Genomic DNA, 20,327 nt, shown 5'->3' with positions numbered 1-20,327 from the left:
CTGAGGTGGGCACTGACTATGCTGAAAATAATTATAATAAATCAAAAAGTCAAAATAGAAAATACAACTGAGTTTGAGAAATTAAACTATTCAAATAAGATGGAGGCTCCTGTTAGCTTCATGTAGAACTCCATTATCAGAAAGATAGAGCAGGTGCAGGCAAACTTTTTGGCCTGAGGGCCTCATTGGGTTTCGGAAATTGTATGAAGGACTGGTTAGGGGAGGGGGTCATGGCCCGGCCCCCACTCCCTATCCACCCTCCCCTGGGACTCCTGCTCCATCCAACCCACCCTGTTCCCTGACGGCTCCCCCACCCCAATCCCCTCCACTCCCTGTCCCCTGACTGCCCTCCGCCACCCCATCCAACCCCCCTCCTTCCTAACTGCTCCCCGGGGACCCCTGCCCCATCCAACCACCTCTTCTCCCTGTCCCCTGACTGCCTCTGGAACCCCTGCCCCTAACTGGCCCCCGCCGCCACATCCAACTCCTCCTCTCATTCCTGACTGCCCCCCGCAGACCCCTGCTCCCATTCAAACCCTCTGTTCCCCGCCCTCTGACTGTCCTGACCCCTATCCACACCCCCTCCCCCTGACCACCCCTCTGAATTCCCTTACCCTCTATCAAACCGCCCCACCCCCCTGCTCCCTGCCCCCTTACTGTGCTGCCTGGAGCACCGGTGGCTGGCAGCGCTACAGCCGCACTGCCCGGCTGGAGCCAGCCACGCCATCGCCACTGTGCAGCACAGAGCATCGGGTCAGGCCGGGCTCTGCAGCAGCTCTGCCCCAGAAACTCGCAGCCTTGCCGCCCAGAGCATTGCGCCGGCGGCGGAGTGAGCTGAGGCTGCGGGGCAGGGGAAACAGCAGGGGCGGGGCCGGGGGTAGCCTCCCGGGCCAGGAGTTCAGGGGCCTGGCAGGAGGGTCCCGCGGCCCACCGTAGTTTGCCCACCTCTGGGATAGAGAGTAATTACACATTTAATGGAGGAAACTCAAGACAGAAACATGACACTCTCACATCCCATTGGCTGAATATCCTGAAGGTATGGCATTATATCTTAGGACTCTCTGCAGCCTGCATCTAAGTAGATTTACTTTCCTTCTCACCAGTCCCTGTGTCAATGGTTAACTAAATGCAACCCACAAATACAGTCTCTGGTAAACAATTCCAATTTCTCCAAACTGTTTTTCTTTTTTTGCTCCCATCTCTTACCTTAAGAGCACAAAAGATGCAAGAATCTCCCATGCACTTGTGTGTCGTGATCTGTCGGAAGCTGCGACGGAAGATATCCAGGTGCCAAAGAACCTGTAAAGCAAATGGAAGCAGAGGTTATTTTATTAATCTGAATAGGAAAATCTTGCACAAGTTTTTAACTAAAATTATGCAATCCAAATATTTCCAAAAAGCATTCATGCCATTGTAACTATTCATTAACAAGACATGCCTTTAATTTTTCTTGCCCTAAGTGTTTCCAGTTATAGATACTAGTTTACTACCCATGCGGTCCAACAGAGCATCCCTCAGCATCTCTCTCACACATTTAACTAAGGCTGTAATTCTCCTGGGGTGGATTCAGATCCCATAACACGTTTTTAAATCTTCAAGCCTTTTGCTGTGGAATTGCTCAGCCACAAGATGGGCAGGCAGAGACTTAGGTGTTTTGAGTTGATAGTTCTAGGGAGAGAAGTGCTAGTACTACATTGTATTGCTTGCATACTCCTTTTCTGCCAGTGTATTTATGGAAGTATTCCCAATTTCAGCAGATGCAGCTGACTTTCCATGCTGGAAGGTGAGTAATATAATGTCAGTAGATAAGAGGAGATTAAGGTTATGTCTACACTATAGACCTTACAGCGGCACAGCTATATCGCTGCAGCTGCACTGCTGTAAGGTCTCCCATGTAGCCGCTCTATATCAAGACCTCTCCCGTCAGCATAATTAAACCACCACCAATGAGTAGCAGTGGCTATGTTGGTGGGAGTGTCTCCTGCTGACATAGCGCTGTCCACCCCACCAAGTCTGTCAGTGAAATTTATGTCTGTTAGGGGGGTTTTCCACACCCCTGACCGATAAAAGTTTTATCCACAGAAGTGGGAGTGCAGACAAAGATTTTCTTAGGCTAATCTAAGAATCTAATGTAAGAAAAACTAATCATTGTAACCAAAATGATGGGCTGGCCTTTCTTCCAATTCCCAGAGACTTCTTCCTCCTGTTTTTCCCCTCATGAGTCTGCTGACCAACTACAGAACCTGACTGCAAGTGATGCAGGCACTCTGACGAATGTATACTCTTCACAGGAAAAACTGTTTAATAATTTGTCAGTCCTATTGTTCTGGTTGTGGTGACCTATAAATTACTTACCCTTTGTTCCGTACTTCATCTCTTAGCCTCAGCACTCTGGCTGGAAGAATTAAAGACCCTTTACTCTAGGAGTGGCTGCTGCAAAGATAAACTGTTTCTTGCTGGCCAAAACTATACTGTTCTATCTCCACTGCAGCTGAAATCAAACTAGCAACAATCACAGATTATTAGGGTTGGAAGGGTCTGTAGGAGGTCATCTAGTCCAACCCCCTGCTCAAAGCAGGACCAATCCCCAACTAAATGGTCCCCTCAAGGATTGAACTCACAACCCTGGGTTTAACAGGCCAATACTCAAACCACTGAGCTATTCCTCCCCCATATTTACACACACTTACTACTGGAAATTTTCTAGCCCTGATCAACGTGGATGGGTATTCCCCCCCCCCAGAAATCATGGTATTGACTATTGTGTTAGCATCAGAAGTATTTACAGTTGGTTGTTGCTAGCATATAGGTTAAATTATAGTCAAAGTTAGATAAAAGTTAGAACAGGCTTTTCTTCCCAGCTCTGACACTGAAACAGTTACCTTGGGCAAATCACTTGACTTCTGTGTCTCAGTGTCCACCTCTGACAAACTGTGATAAATATTGACCTTTCTGAATGTTTTCAATCCTCTGACTAAAGACATTATATAACAAACATTATAAATAAATATGATTATTGATAACTAGCTTAATTTAAACTAATTGGGCCTTAGTACATACCCAGCACTCAATATCTAACATCAGGACGCATTATCTTTAAGGCGGTGTGCCAAAAGAAGCTTGCCCCAAATTCCATTGTGCATTTAACTGACTAAATACTTCCATAGCATATGCACAGGCAGTGCACATTTTCTTTTTGATTGCTGGCTGAGGATAACTTGCTGGAAAAGTTTACTGATCCTGAAAGCATTTGTATTGGTCTCCCAAAGTGTTTCCAGTCCTGGCAATCTGTTAAGTAATGGACCTTAGAGCACAAGTTTACAAGTGTAAAAGTATTTTTTCACGGTGTACAAAAATCAATGATTTAAAAAAAATAAAAAAAATATTTTTTTGATAAAACGCTTTTTGAGGAAAAAACCGATCTAAAGATAGTTTTAACTAAGATCCATGATGAGATATCTTTGAGCTATAATGTAATAGGGATTATAAATTCTAATTCTAAAGTGAGACAATATATGCATGTAATGTCTAAGAAAAGTTTTGTAAATGAGTTCCAATAGTTCATGGATTAGGGACCCAATTTTAGGGGGTTCCACAGGCTTCTGTATAGATTATTTAGGTTAATCTTTCTGTCTACCCAATGGGACTCCGTACTCAGTTTAGAAGATACCATCAGAGATGCTTAGTTTCACAGTTCTCAAACAATGGATTTTTGTCTCCAGAGGTAACATGCTTGTTAACAGCAAAAATGTTTCAAATAAATAAATAATATATAGAGATGAGAAATAAGACCTCAACTCTATTGTCCCTCTGCAAATTTGTGTACACAGAGTCAATCCCTTACCTCTCTCTAAAAGTGAAAAGTTTCAAAAAATTCAGTGAATAGAAGATTGTTGGGGGTGAAATAGATTTGGACAGGGAGAAGAAGTCTGGAGATAAATGTGAAGTGAGGGACATATGCTAGTTTTGTTAAAATACTATACGTTTGCTGTTAAAGAAAAAAATCCAGAATACATAATGTTGGTGTTTTAGTTAAATAAAACAATTTAAATGTCTGTCTGGTGATGTTCTCCTCCTAATGCAGCATGGCAAGAAAATCCTCCAAATATAAATGATTAACCTGTTGAACTGGAGATAGTTCACCTCTCAATGACTTCCTAAATATCTGCTTCAATTACCTTTTGTAAATGAAATAACCAATCATTCATTTTCTGATATAGCTTTAAAACTAATCTGAAAAGTTTTCAAAAAAAATCAGTTTAAAAATATATAGTGTGTACCCTCTAAAAATGAAACCTACAGCTTTCTCTGAGTTGTGAAGAATATGTATTTTTTATGTAGAAAACCATGATTAAATCGAGTCTTCCTGACTAGCAATTTAAATCAAATCCACCCTATATTTTTTCTTGTTTTTATTATATATTGTAGCCCATAGGCCTAGCTTACCTTTATTATATTTGTTATTAAATTTGTGAAACTTCCCAAAAGTTCAAAATGTAAAAGTTAATATTTGTACTTGAGTTGTAGCCCTTCCTGTGAGACTGGGTAAATATTTGCAGCTCCTTGTGACATACAAAACTCACAAAGAGCTATGACACACTGAACAAAAGGGAGAAAATATTGTGTTTAGGAAAGAATCCAGTATTTTTTTTAATTTAACTGCATGAGGTAATTGTTGCTCCTCTTGAATGTAAAAACAGGAACTACCTATATCATAAACAGCTGCAATAATTCAAACAGTCTCAGATTTAAGATTATATTTTACAAATTTAACATTCAACAATAAAAATATTGAAAAAGCTATTTTAATGAAATATGAGATACAGCTTTAAAATCTGGTCATTCTGATTACCATCTTGCTTTTTATATCCCACTTTAATATTTTTAGCATCCAATCTCTTTTGAGCCATTGGGGTTTAAAGATTAACAGAGTATGCTATTTGAAGGGTAGGATCTCAAGTTTTCAGACTGGTGTACGGCATCAAGCAGTTCATTAGATACCAAGTAAGCACTAAAATCGGGTGAGAATTGAAGTTTGGGGAGGAAGACAGTAATTAGTGCTCTATGAATTTAATGTACAAAATCTCATGACCCAAAAGAAATGGAAATATATGACACTGGTAATCTCATCTTTCTAGTGCTAGATTCCATTTGTTTTGAGCCCTGGTATTTCAAAGGATATTAGGCCTGTAAACTATTCATTAGGCCTTCCACCTATATTATTTATTTGTACTACAGTGACATCTAGAGTTGCCAGATGAGTTAGGGCCCCATTGTGATAGCCACAAAACATATAGTAAGAGATAGTCTCTGCCCCCAAAGAGAATGTAATTTAAAAAGAACAGACAAAAGGTATGAGGAAAAGGTGTTGGTCCTTTGAGCAGGGGGTTGGACTAGATGACCTCCTGAGGTCTCTTCCAACCCTAATCTTCTATGATTCTAGGAAGGAAATATCTCCCTTTTACAGATGGGGAAACTGAGGCTCAGAGAAATTAAGTAATTTGGCCAAGGTCACATAGGAAATCTGTGGCAGAATCAGAAACTGAACCTAGATCTCCTGAGTTCAAGCCTAGTGTCTTATCACACAACTTCTTTGGCATGGGATCAGAATTTAATATGGCAAAGCTTGGATCTCAGGCCAGTGAAATTTTCAATCCTTGATATGCTAAGTGTATCGGCATTTAGGTTCTACCCATACTGCAATTTAACTGTGCAGAAACTGTGTCCCCTGAATCAATTGTAGCTGATGTACAGACAGGGCCTTAAGGAACACCTTCCAACGAGAAGATCTAAAGTCCTGAAGACTGACATTCATCATGTATAAGTGGTCACAATGCAAATATTGTATTACCTATATAAATCTACTAAGAATTTAACTTCTGACTTAGCCTTGACCTGGAAGGAATACCTCCTCTAGGGAACTGAAAGCAGTTCCAGGGAAGAACATTTCTTCGTCTCACATGAGCTAAAGAATGATAGCTGGACATGAACTATGAACCTAAATTATTTCACTCAAACTGAACTCCCATAGACGAAAAGTCAGTACTTCTCTCATCAAGTCATCAGCCTGTGATCTCTAATTCAAGTGTCAAAGAACACAGACTACACAAAAGGGATTTTAAATGGATGCTATCAATTGAATCTAGTCACTTAAAAAAGTTAGTTAGTTTCAGGAACTAGACCTGCCAGAAGCCCTCCAATTTTTGTGGTTTCAAAATCAGTTTCCTATTTCTTAAAAATATTTTCTTCTCCTGTTGCTGTGTGAAAACCTATATAAACAAAAGGAATAATTGACTGGTGCACCACATAAAACTGAACATAAAAAATGAAAAAGCAGGTTTCTCTAATCCTTCAGTTTTATTCATTTTAAATTAAAAAAATCAGACAGAAGTGTAATTTTTAAGTTGACTGTGTACCTTTAATATACTTGGAAAGTCTAGGGCTTTAGCCCAGTGATGGAACACAGTTAATCTACAGTACAAAGTGGAACTGTATTCTATCTGGTGTCAGGAGACAATGGTGTTGCAAAAGTCCCCTAATTTGGTTGTATTTGTTGTGTAGATAGAGCCTAGAAGAACAAGTTAGCAACAGTAAGAATATAAAGCAAAGAGAAAAAGGTGAAATACAAAGACAAACTGTATACAGCATCCTTACCTGCAAAGCACTATTCAAGAAGCAGCTATTCTGTCCCGGTTCATTGCTGAGGCCCTTACTGGGTGCTATGGAAGTTGTATTACGTGGAGTAAACATCCCCTGCACGCCACCCCGTCCCACAGAAAAATATGTCCTTTTCAAAGACATCTTTCACATTTAGCTCTATAATACGAAGAAGGCTTTTGTATCTCTGTTTGACTGAAAGTCTTTCACTGGACAAGATCCTTTACCCAAAGTGAAAATTAAGGAGTACAATCCAATCCTCTTAAAATACAGTTTAAACAAAATTTCTCCTTCGATGTGAACACATGGAACTCATGAGTTAGCTCTCTCTATATATTTATTTTAAATCCAGCGCAGGATGCTATCATTCATCTGCTGATGATGTAGGGATGATGATGCTTTACAGGCAGTAGAACAGAAGCAAGAAAACGAAGGAATCCATGGTCTTTCAAGTGCAACTGCTTTGCTGTTACATCCTTCTTCTGAACAGATTGTCACCTCAATAGAACTCTCTTGAAGACAATGTAATTGCTCAAGTCCAGCAGGGTCCAGGACAAGCAAAATGTAAGACTTGTTAATACTTTTATAATCCTCCCACAGAACATAGTAAACTAGTAAAAAAGCAGGCCCATCAAAAGCAAAATAAAGCCTTGCTTCTAATGGAAGTGGTGAAAAGATAACTTCAGTTCTGAGAGAGATGAAAAAGGAGAGATTCCGGAACTGCGCTGGGAAGTGCTTTTATTTTAGGTAGTAAAACTTAAACAGAAAAGTTCTTCTAACTTCCTGTGCAGATCTTTAGAAGTTTCTTCTCCTGTTCCTTCTTTTGCAACTGGAATGCCCAGCCGTTCCAGAAAGTTTTACAGAGAAAAAAATAATCAAAGGCTTGCGTCATGTAATTACTCTCTTGGTTTTGTGGTGTTCTGCCAAGACCAGTGTTGCCTCACCTCCCACTATGTGAAGAACCTTTTGAAACAAAACAAAAAATACAAAAGCACATCCCCAAAATGAAATAATAAAAAACAAGAAGCAGAGGAACCTGTGGGCATGTGTCTTGTGGAAATATGGATGAAATATGCTGTAAGGGTGAAGTTAATTTTAATATTTTTAAAAGCTACACACAATTTTATATGAATAGGCTACAGCACATCATTCTCAGCACATACTCCTTAAAGTGTTAAATTAGCCAGTTTCTAACAAAGATCTTGAAAAAATACAAAGTATATTTATATATGCATATTTATAGTATCATAAAATCATGTTTGCACTTTGGAAGAGGAGGTTGTCTAATCTGGATTTGGGGCTTTGCAGCAGTGCTAAACCTGGGCAAGAGGGCATGGAAATGTAGCTGCATTTCCTTGTGGTGGAGTTACTGTCCAGGATGCCTTTGTCAGAGCAGAATATTCTCCCACTTTCTTATTTAGAGAAGATGCTAGTCATCTGCAGGACAAGGAATTTAATCCAGATATGGCGGAATCCATCTTCCAAATGACACTGAGAGCCTACAAATAGAAACAAAAGAACCATTAAGAGGAAGATGCACTTTTCATGAGTGAATTTAAACAATCATTTAGCCCTGATATATGAGGAAATGTGGGGAAAAAATTCTCATCTCTGAGAAATTCTATTCTTACCCACATGGGATGAATAATGGGCATGGTCCTTCAGGAACACTATTTCAAGGATTTATGATAAAACCTTTTGCACAGTAAGTTCTTATATAATTGGTCCACCTGTATTTATGTCACAGCCATACTGTGAAAGTAGTTCGCTAATTAGTTTTTCTACTGACATTACAGAGGTTTCTGTAGTATTCTCCCACTATCTGTACATAACCTAGAAATCAATACCATCAAGAACTAGCTAATGTAAGCCAAATGGCATTATCACAGATGATCTGTAGCAACACTGTACTACACAAAGAGAAGCAGACAGACTCCATATATTAGCAAAAAATATATAAAATAATGGTGGTTATTTTTACTTTAGATAATTGAGAATGCCACTAACTATAAACCTCTTTTTACCCATCGAAACATAGCTAGAATTTCCTAAGTACCTAAAGAAACAATTTCTGTATGAGCCTCATACACCCATTCCTTTCTAAGAGTAATTTTTTTGCACTTCTATTAGACTTATCTGAGGATCTAATAGTGCTCTACAAATCCGTACAATACAAATATTTGCCTAACCCTGTGAAGTAGGCAAATCTATCTGTTTTACAGGGGAGTAGTCCTGGTTTACAGTCCCCTGCTCTAACCATTAAATCCTACTCCCACACAGAGCAACATCAAGCCAGTTGTGCAGCATTCCTAAATGCTGAAAGGTGTAAAGGAATCATTTCAAAGCAACTTCAAATATCAACTCCTCTCTTTGCTCAAGGCCTTAATGAACTACCAGCCAAAATCACTTGGGATAGTTCAGTTTCCAGCATTCATTTATGGATCTTTGTAAACCAACCCTGCTTGTGATAGATATACTGGCCAAGCTTGAGCATCAACAAAGATCAGAGTGCTACTTGGAATGACTCTACTCATGCAGAATAGTGATGATGTAATTCTCACAAAAGAAAATGAAGCAAGGCACCCCTCCCCACTCTTTCCCACAATGCCTGTCATTAGGAGTTTGAAAGGCTGGAGCGTGAAATCCAGAAGGGCCCAGTGCCAACAAAATTCAGTGAGCAAACACCTAAGAAATGTTTATTGGACTTTTGTTTTCATCTTAAAGTGGGGATATTAAAGAAGGATTGCTACAAAACGGTCATTGTGAGGTTCCAAATTTATTGTACATCAGTGGTTTCCAGATCAAATGGGCTCAGCTATTCCTTAAGGGCATTTTGCTAGCTTCTAACGCTGTAAACTCATCCAGGGATCAGAAAATCAAGCTGGGCTCTTCCCATTTTGCATGTCTCCACAAGAAATAAAGAGTCTGCACACCAAATAAAGTGTTAGCGATACTCTTGAATGCCCATTGCCCTCACAAGATTTGTACAGGTTTAGCCAATTGGTGTATTTACATTCCATTCTATTACTGTTGCACAAGATGGAATAAACTCAGTTTGATCTCTCTTAGCTATGTTGACTGTACAGAGTTAACAGGAATAAGAAAGCAATAAAGACTCATTTTATCATTAAATAGCTATGTCTGTGAACGTACACAAGGAAAAGATCTGTTGAGAAAAATATCACCATCTTACATTGCCACTTTGCAAAACATAGCCACACTTTAAATTTTGTAATTCCAACGTCTTCAGAATGGAATTCTAGCTAAATTTAACTTTCCAAATATTTGAGACAACACTCACTAATCTCATTTACAGGTTCCCATTTAGCTACCTCCTCTGCTCATTGCTTTCCCACTAAAGAAAAAAAAGGATCTTTTAAAATTTTACTGTAATGTCAAAAAAGGTAGAGCCATTGTTTCCACCATTTTTATAGCAATTTACCCATTGCAGAATCATCAGCAAAAGTTCCAGTCCAAACATATATATCTACATACACACACTAACCCATTAACCACAACATTCTGGAAAAGGAAAGGAAAGGATGTTAGTGTCCCTTTTAACAGATTCAGGTGTTCCACAGAGCTTGTTTTTTCTTCTCCTAAACAGAGTGCCATCTTGTAAAAAGTCCCAGGCACAGCATCAAAGTAAAGGTGTGCAGTTTTCTTTGCTGAAGTGAAATCAAGGCAACACTCTGATATAAGGCAGAGGCCCTAGAGAACATATAAATATATTATAAAACACTGAAAACACTCCATTCATTTTGAGCAAGAAAAAACATTTCCATATATTATTTCTCTTTAAAATGCAGTAAGATTCTACACTCGTACCAAGAAAATAAATACAAAAGGCAAAAGCTTTCTAACAATGTAATGGACTTCCCCATGACTGTATTGGGGATAGGATTTCCCGAGCTTTGCAGCATTTCAATGCTACAGGCTCACAAGGATTTCCAGAGCTTTGCAGCATTTCAGTGCTACAGGCTCACAACAATTCCAGCTTCATGCTTCTCTCATCATTTTAAAAAATCCAAGCACAATCAAAAATCAGATGACAGATTCAGGAGCTACATTCTACTCTATGGGCTAGTGACATATTGACAAGACTCCAGCAAACAGAGTTTAAAATCAAAGAGATAAGCATTATCAGAGCTGCTCTCACAGAGAAAATCTAGAGTTGACTTATTGCTACCAAAACCATTACTAATAGATAGGATCAAACTCGAAAAGTGCCATGTCTGACTCAAAGATCACCAAGAACGTAGCAAGGGCGTCAGCTATGTTACCAGACATGTTACACTAGACACTGAATTCATGCAGGAAGCCTATAAAAGTTTGAAAATATGTGCATTTTGTTTACTATTTTAGTAGTGACTGGAATAAGCTACAAGTGGCCCACACAGAACTCCTTACAATCAAAGGCTGATTAATCCTGCAACTGTTAGAAAAAGGTCAAAGATACCAATGGGAAACAATACTGAGATAAACTGCCTACGGAGGTTATGGAATCTCCATCATTAGAGATTTTTAAGAGCAGGTTAGACAAACACCTGTTGGGAATGGTCTAGATAATACTTAGTCCTGCCATGAGAGCAGGGGACTGGACTAGATGACCTCTCCAGGTCCCTTCCAATCCTATGATTCTATGAAAATGGAAATCCAAAATGGCTCTACAGATCCCCCACAAATAGATTTAATCTCTGTGTTATCTGTCAAATACACTACTTGGGGAGCATGTACCCTGAATCACAGAGCCATGCTCAACGTGCAAGAGAAGAGGATACCAGGGACACCACTTGCAGAGTACCTCTGGCAGTTCATCCACAGAACAATTTCAGCACATTCTTCTGGCCTGAAGAAATGCGACACGTTGACAGGCATGCTGAGAGCAAGAGAGAACGAGAGAGCATAGAGTGCTCAAAAAGACATTTGCCACAGAAAAGTTTAAGTTGCTATTTATTCACATCCACTTTGTAAATCAGCCATTGGTACTAACAGAACTAAACTGAAATACTGACTTGGGGTTTTATCCCCCCTCTGATGATGAACATATTACTGACATCCACCTCAAGATTGGAAATCATGGTGTCTCCCTGTCTAGGGTTTTGATCCCTGGGCTTGCTGTATTAAGCTCAATCATGTTACCAGGGGCGGCTCTAGACCCCAGCGCGCCAAGCAGGCGCTTGGGGCGGCCGTTTCCCGGGGGGGGCGGCATTTGGCTCCGGTTGAGCTCCCGCCGGCATGCCTGCGGCAGGTCCACCGGAGCCCGGAACGAGCGGACCTGCCGCAGGCATGACTGCGGCGGGTGCCGTCTTCCCGCGGCTCCGGTTGAGCGCCCGCAGGCAAGACTGCGGCAGGGCCGCAGGTCCCGGGCTCCGGTGGACCTGCCGCAGGCATGCCGGCAGGAGCTCAATCGGAGCCGCGGGAAGAGGGGACCCGCCGCGGGACCGGGGAAGGGCGGCGCAGCGCTCTGCGCTGCTTGGGGCAGCCTACTTTCTAGAGCCGCCCCTGCATGTTACAAATCTCTCCACATGGTTTGCCACAAGTTCCTCGCCACTGCTTGAGGAAAATGCCCTGGCTTAAGGGCTTCATTATAACAGCCAAGTTAGCAAGGTGGATGCTTCCATCTTATCACTACACATGGCTAAAACCACTGAAATTTGTGATGACATTATTAAATAATGAGGTGGGAGCTGTGGTTATTTAAAGGACCTCCAAGTTTCATAACAAACAGACAAAAACTCAAGTTTGGTTACTTTGCATGTGTTCGCAGTCAGTAAAATCTCCCTGTTTCCCCATTTAAAAAGTGTGGTTTTGTGCCCTTTCAAGCGGTATCCCACCACCACTTGATTTTGAAATGCACTAACAATGACCATGATTTCACTGAAAAGCAGAAAAAAATATTTATGAGAGAGAAAGACCTTATTTAATATCTTTCATAATAGTAAAATGAACAAAGATAAATGTCAAAGGAAATCCATTTTAGTGAAAATTCACTTTGGATTTGATTCAATTGGGAAAGTCCTCCTTTCAATGATAAAGCACTTACAGATGTTTATCCAATCAGGAAATCAGATTGCATGAACACCTTTAACTAGGTACATTTAGGAATGGAATCCCACCATAACAATAGAGGAGGTGGCTTCAGAGCAACAGGTTATTTCAGTGTAACTTTATTAAAATTTAACATCTCCTTCAATTTAAATATAAAGCACTTATTTGATTATGGACAGAGAGGAACAGGACTTTTATTTGCAATTCAGATAATGCACCACAAAACCAATGATATACCTGAGATATCTTGATGATATTTTAATCCTCTGGACAGACAACCTAAACACTCTCATATATTTCCACCACAACTTCAACCACCAGCACCCATCCATTAAACTCTCTCTAGAGCACTCCCACACTAGCATCGAACTTCCTGGACACCATGATCAGCTTCAGCAATGGAACCATACAGACAACTATGTACAAGAAACCCATGGATCACCACTCTTACCTTCACAAATTGAGTATCCACCCCATACACACCAAGAAATCTTATCTAGAGACAGGCACTTACATAGCACAGAACATGCTCAAGGAGCAAGTTTGGGATACACACCTTAAGACACTTAAAACCACCTCCACCAAATAAGGACACTCCACCAGGTAAGTAGATTGCATCATGGAATGGGCCACCCAAATGCCCTGCTTCAATACAGAAAATAAAAAACCCTTCGACCGCACATCCCTATAGTTGTCACTTACTACCCTATACTGGAATCCATATAGAGTATCAAACAATTCCATCCCATACTTGACAGGGACCACTTCCTGAAAGAAATCTTTCCCGATCCTCCTCTTCTGGCCTTCCAATAACAATGCAACCTCATCACCAGAAGCAAGCACCCCATAGATCAGGACTCATCAACTCAAAGCAGCACCAGACCCTGCCATAACAACAGATGCAAAACCTAAAGATCTCTCTCTCCTGCTACGATGATCAATACCGCCCCCCAACACACCTTTCAAGATACATGAGACCTACACATGCCTATCAGAACATGTGGTGTACCACATCCAGTGCACTAAATGCCCCAACAACTGTGTGGGTGAAACCAGACAATCACTATGCTCTCAAATGAACTTACTCAGAAAAATGATAAAAGACAAGACCATCATATCACCCATGGGCGAACACTTTTCACAATATGATCACTCCATATCTGACCCCTCACTCCTCATCTTCAAAGGAAACCTGCACAACACCTTCAAAAGACAAGCCTGGGAGCTTAAATTCATAACTGCTAGACACTAAAAATCATTGTTTTAATAAAGACACTGGATTTATGGCTTATTACAACAATCTATAACCCACTAATTCCTCTTTTTTGTCGTATTAAAAAGATATCAACAGTCCACTTCAGCTTGCATGGTTGCTTATAATGTATGTTAACTACTTATGCTAAACGTCTGTTCCATCTTGTATTAGCTGTGATACTCTGAGTATCTTTCCCAGACCTGAACAAGAGCTCTGTGTAGCTCAAAACCATGTCTCTTTCACCAACTGAAGTTGGTCCAATAAAGATATTACCTCACCCACTCGTGTCTCAGATATCCCAACTGTCATTTGGATGTGCTCTTCAGCCTTCTACCTCATTAACTGTATAGGGTCTGATTTATTTCAAAATAAGAGGTACCTTCAAGGGATGCTAAATATACAGGGATTGAAAAATTTACCAGTTGCCTACCAGCCAAAAGGGAGACATGGAAGACAGTGATCAGAGTGGTTTTCACCAGGGAGGACCAGAGGCAACATTCTGGAAGGAAGCCCAATTCCCCTGCCATCAGCTACTGCAAAAAGGAATGGTGGTAAGATTTCTGCCAGACTACTGTCTCTAGACCCTGCCTCGGGGGCTCCATCTTGTGGATCAGCCTCTAGCTACGAAGGTATCAAATTCACACTATTCCCTACTCTCTCACAACACAGACTCTAGAGCAGTGATACTCAGGATATGTCTTCGCTACTGGCCGGATCGGCGGGCAGCAATCGATCCAGCGAGGATTGATTTATCATGTCTAGTCTAGATGCGATAAATTGATCCCCAAGGGCTCTCCCGTCGACTCCTGTACTCCAGCTCGGCGAGAGGTGCAGGCAGAGTCGATGGGGGAGCGGCAGCAGTTGACCTATTGCAGTGAAGACACCACGGTAAGTCGATCTTCACGTAGCTGAAGTTGTGTAATTTAGATCGATTCCCCCCCCCGCCCCCCCCACAGTGTAGACCAGGCCTTAGACTGTGGCTCACAAGCCACAAGTGGCTCTTTAATGCATCTCCTGAAGCTCTTTGCAGCACACAATATTAAAACACTCATTTAATTATTAACCAATCTAACTCATTAACCAATCAGGATGCTTTTACTATGTTATTAACCAATTAAGTTATCAACCTGCACTTATTTGCTGTGAGGATAGATAGATAGATAGATAGATAGATAGATAGATAGATAGATAGATAGATAGATAGATAGAAAGAAAGAAAAACCCTAAATAATTCCCCGTAGTACTTTTAAATATGAATAGTACTACAGTAAATGAAACAATGGATTCACACTACTGTGGTTCTTTTGGGTAATGTTGATCGCTAATTTGGCTCCTGAACCACTGAAGTCTGATATCACTGCTCTAGAGTATAGCTACTAAAAGGGAGCTAATGCTTTCTGTCATTCCCCCTTTTCTTTCCCTTCCCCCACACCCCAAGCTATGTCTACACTGCGCTGCAGGGTGGCCTATGGGAGTCATTTGGACCACGTTAGCGCAAACTAGGTACCTTTAAGTTTGCACCAGCAGCAACCACAAGGCCAGGGACAGTTAGCAAGCAACACTTTGGTACACTCAGCAATTAACACCTCTGTAGTATGCACTGCAGCAAAGTGTAGACACAGGGCTGCCTTGGGGGGGGGGGGGGCAAGTGGGGCAATTTGCCTCAGGCCCCGGGCCCCCACGAGAATATAGTATTCTATAGTATTGCAACTTCTTTTTATGGAAGGGGCCACCAAAATTGCTTTGCCCCAGCCCCCCTGAATCATCTGGGTGGCCCTGTGTAGACAAGCCTAGTGCCTGCTGGCTGCTGCAACAGGGCAGGAAGAAAGGTTTTCTGCTATTCCACCCCCTCCCCAATGTCCTGACCACTATGAAGGGGCGGAGGTGGAAGAAAAGGTCTCAGCTGCTCTTCCAGCTTCTCCAACCTCCATTTATTGGATCTTCCTCCACAGCAAGTAATTCCAGTGCCTGCCTTTGCTGCTGCCTATAATTATGCCCAGCAGTAGCAGGATGAAATAGACATGATTCTTGACAGTTTCACTTTTGCCTGCAGGATTCTATCAACCTTGTTAATTTCACTCTGTCCTCTTTAGCAAAGATATAAGTAGCTACAGTAACACAAAGAATTGTCTAGTTGCAGGCTAAGGCCCTGTCAACATGGGGAAAATTGACCAGTATAACTAAATTATATTAGAACAATGCCATCAAATGGACACACTATTCTAGAATAAAGCCACTTTTATTAGAGTGTGGAATAGCTTATTCTGGTCAATTTCCCCATGCAGCCAAGGGCTAAGGATTCCTTGGTTTTATACCTTTGGAAAGTTTTCTTTGCCATCTTCAAGCTTCAATCAAACTCAGAGTCTTCATAAGTTAATTCCAAAGGTTCCCTCACTCACCCCGGGATACTTTCCACTTACAGGGAAGTGAATTTTTCAATACTGTTATGCTGAAAGGTGCTAAAGGCTGTCATTAACGAGGTATTGAATCCAAAGACAAGCCACAGAGCTCATTAAAACCCAGGAGTGCGCCAAGCACTCTCTTTCAGGATCCATAACAGGAGCAATTAAGCCCCTTTATGTAGTAAATACGGCTGCAGAATAATGGGGGCTACTGCTCTAGGCACTAGACCACATGACAAGGGCAGAGCTAAACAAGGTAGATTAACATAGGTATGCAGGGGAGTATGACACTGGTTGCAGGCTGTGTTTTGGAGAAAGCAAGCCAGCCAGCCGGAGTTGTGATTGGGAGCATGATCCAGGAAGGAAGCAAAGAGAGAGAGAGCTGCTTGGTGGAGCACCACACAGGGATTTCTGAGCAAGGAAACAAGATTACATCAAAAATATATTGGATTCATATAATTAATTTCTCATCCAAAGATGGAAACAACCCTGAAAAGCCCCAATTGCACTGAAAAGACAACAATACTCCTGTATCGTCGCTTTTTGTTTTTGCACTTCTGAAATAGTCTACTAGCTGCTGAGGTGAGGTCCAGTTTTACTTTCACGTAGTGTAATTACCCTTTCAGGGCAAGTAGTTTTCTAAAAGTAATAATCCTTTGCCCTTCTATAGCCCCTTTTGTCCAAGGACCTCAGAGTATTTTATAAACAGTTTTCAAGCCTGAAAACACCCCTGGCAGGTAGGGAAGAGATAGATGAGCACCCCTTAAACCACCTCTGAAATGCAAGCAAGCACATGAGTGAAATACAGCAATCATTGTGTATAATTCTCCAACGTAGTGAAACCTGAAATTTTATCATCATCTCAGGGCTTTGCATCAATAGCCATAAATCCTTATTTAAAAAAAAAAACAAAAAAAACTAGGGATGGGTCACTAGAAAGCAATGAGACATTCTCCCACCCAGGGAATCAGTGTGCCATCTTCACATTGTTCCAAGCCCCAGTCTGGTCCAGAGAGGAAGAATAAGTATCCCAGACAAAGATACAATACCTTAAGACCACTGTAGAAATACCCCTCTCTTTCCATTTTCACCTGTTTCTACCATTTCCTCCTCTGCATTGCACTTGTACTGCTCCAGCCAACAGAACTTCAATACTGTCACAGCATAACCAACAATTCTTGACAGTTTCAATTGGCTTCTGCTACACTTCTGGGGAAGCACTTAGGGGCAGAGCAACATAGATATGATTCTCCTTTGTGGGCTATCCCACGGAGGAATTTTAAAAGACACTAACTTTTAAAACATGGGAATGAGGGGGAATGTATAAATTCTTATATTCTTCTGCCAAATTTAAAACCTCTGGAAAGTGCTGAACAGTTCAGAGTACAAGAGGTAGGAGATAAGTCCCATCTATCTGATGGGAAACATTTTGTTTCTGCCAGTCACAGCCATATTCTTCTTTTGAAAAAGAGCACCATTTGTACTAGTTACAAAGAAAGAAAAAACTATCATCTTTTCATGAAGTGGTGGCAATCTTTCTCTCCAATATTAAAGGTTGGGTTTGAACTGTATAAAAAGAGTATCCAGTGACAGTGATGCAGCTGGAAATTTCCACATAAGCCCAGCCCAACAGAGAATCATTCCAGGACTCTACTCACTCACCTGTAGATGCTTCTGGGTGGTTAACAAAGGCAGCCTCACATAAGGCATTAACTTTCACTTCTGCAGTTTTCCCCGAAAGCAGTATCAGCTGATGCACCCACGTCCTTTATTCAGACTTAATATTATATAGCCTCTCTCTCAAGAGAGGCGGAGACAGAAAATGCATATTGCTCATCCCATAGAGATACAATAGAGCCACAGGCAGGCTTTCATAAAATTTATGGGCTGCAGAGTCCAAAGAAGCCAGATGGCTCTTACTCACTGGTCACCAGACGGGAAGAGAAATTAAACCCCATTGCAGAAAGTCTTTTATAAGCCAATTCCTGATGAACAGCTTTATAAGGCAACACAAACTCTACCCAACACAGACCTTACTAAGACAGAGTTTGCAGTGTCTAAAAAAAAACAAACAAACAAAAAAAAAAAACCACCCTGCAAGTTACTTTTATCAAATAGATCTTCAGCTAAGATGGCCCAGAGAGTGGAAAGCTGTTTTCTAGACGAAAATCAGTCTTTGATTATATAAATTAATATAAAGCAAGGCCTTCCTGGGTAATTTAACAAACAAACAATGAAAGATATGAGTCCATAACTACAAGAACAAAAGCCACATTATTTGTTCTCCAAGTCACTTAAACACACACAAAAAAATGTACTCCTCATTTAATACCATTATCCATATCATACCACATATTTAATAAATATTGTTTAAAGAGTCAGCCGTTGAGAACCCATTGCTCTCATGGACCATAGACAGTTACTGTATACAGATGTGTGTTAACAGTCCAAAACAGTAATGTTTATTTTTTGCAAAAGAAAGCAACAGCTGCACTCAAATGCAGCCACTAGGGACTTTGCTTGTAGCCACAGCCTCCTGGGCGGTGAAGGGGGGAGGGCAAAGCAGCAGCTCCTCCCCTGGGGCGACCAACAGTGGCTGGCCCCTGCCCCCTTCTGGAGCCAGAAACACTGTACGAACAGGCGACTAGTGTGAGTTCCCATCTTTGTAGGGGCGGTGGGGCTAGGGCTTTGGGCTTCAGCCCTGGGGTGGTGGGCAGCAGGATCTGGTAATGTGGCGGTGGGCTCTGTCCCCAGCCGCAGAATTTTGGGCTCCAGCCCTGGGCTCACCCCAACCCCTCCTCACATTGCCTCTGGCCCCTGCTGCCTCCTCCAGCCCCTAACCATGCAGCAGGACCCAAGCCTCCAGCCCCAGACTCACCCCTGTCACAGCCTTGATCCCTGCTGCCTCCTCCAGGCTCCATCCCCCTATGGTCCACCCCCCTTACCTACCTCCTCATCCAGGGCTTAATTTGTCCCCCAGCTTGCTGGTACTGAGTAAGTCTGCTGCAAAAAGTGATATTAACAAATATACAAATATCACTTTTCACAATAGCAGACTTACTAGCTAGAAAGTCTAAAAAAAATAAAAATATTCAAAGCACCTTATTTGTGTTTCTATTCTATTTACGTCCAGTAAAGAATAGAGACAACTGTACACTATTTTTATTATTCAGTCTGCAAGAAAAACCCTACATAAATAAATTATGATTATTTGGACCTGTATATGTGTATATTTATTTGTTTTTCCTAAAGTTAATTAAGTATTTTATGAAAAATTGTCAGAGCAGCCACCAGCAAGAGTTGGTGGCTGCACCTTGAGGCCACCAAAAAAATTGTTGTGAGAATCCCTGTAGCAGGGCGGTCCCTAGCTATTTTGGTGCCCTATGCAGCTCTCCAGGGGAGCAGAGCAGGCTGGGTCCGGGTCACTCCACTTCCTGCAGGAAGTGGCCAGGCCCCCCAATCCCCCTCAGAGGTCTGTGGCCAGCCCGCAGAGGCCTGAGGCCCCACACAGCCCCCCCATGGAGAAGCAGGATCAACTGCAGCCTGCTTTGGCCTACCCCCTTGGGTCAAGGCCCAGCACATAAACCGTTTCCATTTGGCCAGGTAGGTTGCTCTGGTGGAGAGCTTTCTACTCGTCAGTAGAACCTGCTGGGCACGGACCAAGCACTCCTGCTCTTTGGCATTCAGCCACACAGGAACTATTAGGTGCAGCGCAGCTAGATTTGAGTGCAGGAGACAGCTGTGGTTCTGGGATAGGAGATCCAGCCAGAGAGGCACCTGCAGCGGGGCCGTCACCAACAGGTCCATCAGTGTGCCGAACCAGTGTTGGCAAGGCCATGCTGGGGCTATCAGGATCACTTGGCCCTGTCCTGCTTGATCTTCATGAGGACTCTGAAGCAATGGCACAGGTGGGAATGCATACATTACCATGGGAGTAAGAAGGTGTCTGACAAGAAGCCCCT

General features: G+C 41.8%; 1 protein-coding gene across 16 annotated transcripts in view; it reads right to left on the bottom strand.

Moving 5' to 3' along the window:
* The window catches only part of USP54 (ubiquitin specific peptidase 54), a 257,870-nt gene that overhangs the window by 134,145 nt on the left and 103,398 nt on the right, over window positions 1–20,327 (bottom strand). For 10 of the 16 annotated variants that reach the window (XM_039546273.1, XM_039546285.1, XM_039546286.1 and 7 more), the window contains 2 exons: window positions 6,655–8,156; window positions 1,207–1,299 (listed from right to left, as the gene is read on the bottom strand). In XM_039546273.1, the coding sequence (XP_039402207.1) occupies window positions 1,207–1,299; window positions 6,655–6,801 (240 nt within the window). In that variant the 5' untranslated portion in view covers window positions 6,802–8,156. Of the gene's footprint in view, window positions 1–1,206; window positions 1,300–6,654; window positions 8,157–14,393; window positions 14,574–20,327 lie in introns of those variants that run through there. The other 6 variants (XM_039546287.1, XM_039546288.1, XM_039546289.1 and 3 more) reach the window with 4 other exon arrangements.

The sequence above is a fragment of the Mauremys reevesii genome, linkage group 7, assembly GCF_016161935.1.
Source record: "Mauremys reevesii isolate NIE-2019 linkage group 7, ASM1616193v1, whole genome shotgun sequence".
In the NCBI taxonomy this organism is placed as follows: Eukaryota; Metazoa; Chordata; order Testudines; family Geoemydidae; genus Mauremys; species Mauremys reevesii.
The sequence above is the reverse complement of the archived record's forward strand: the minus strand, read 5'-3'. Positions and strand labels throughout refer to the sequence as shown.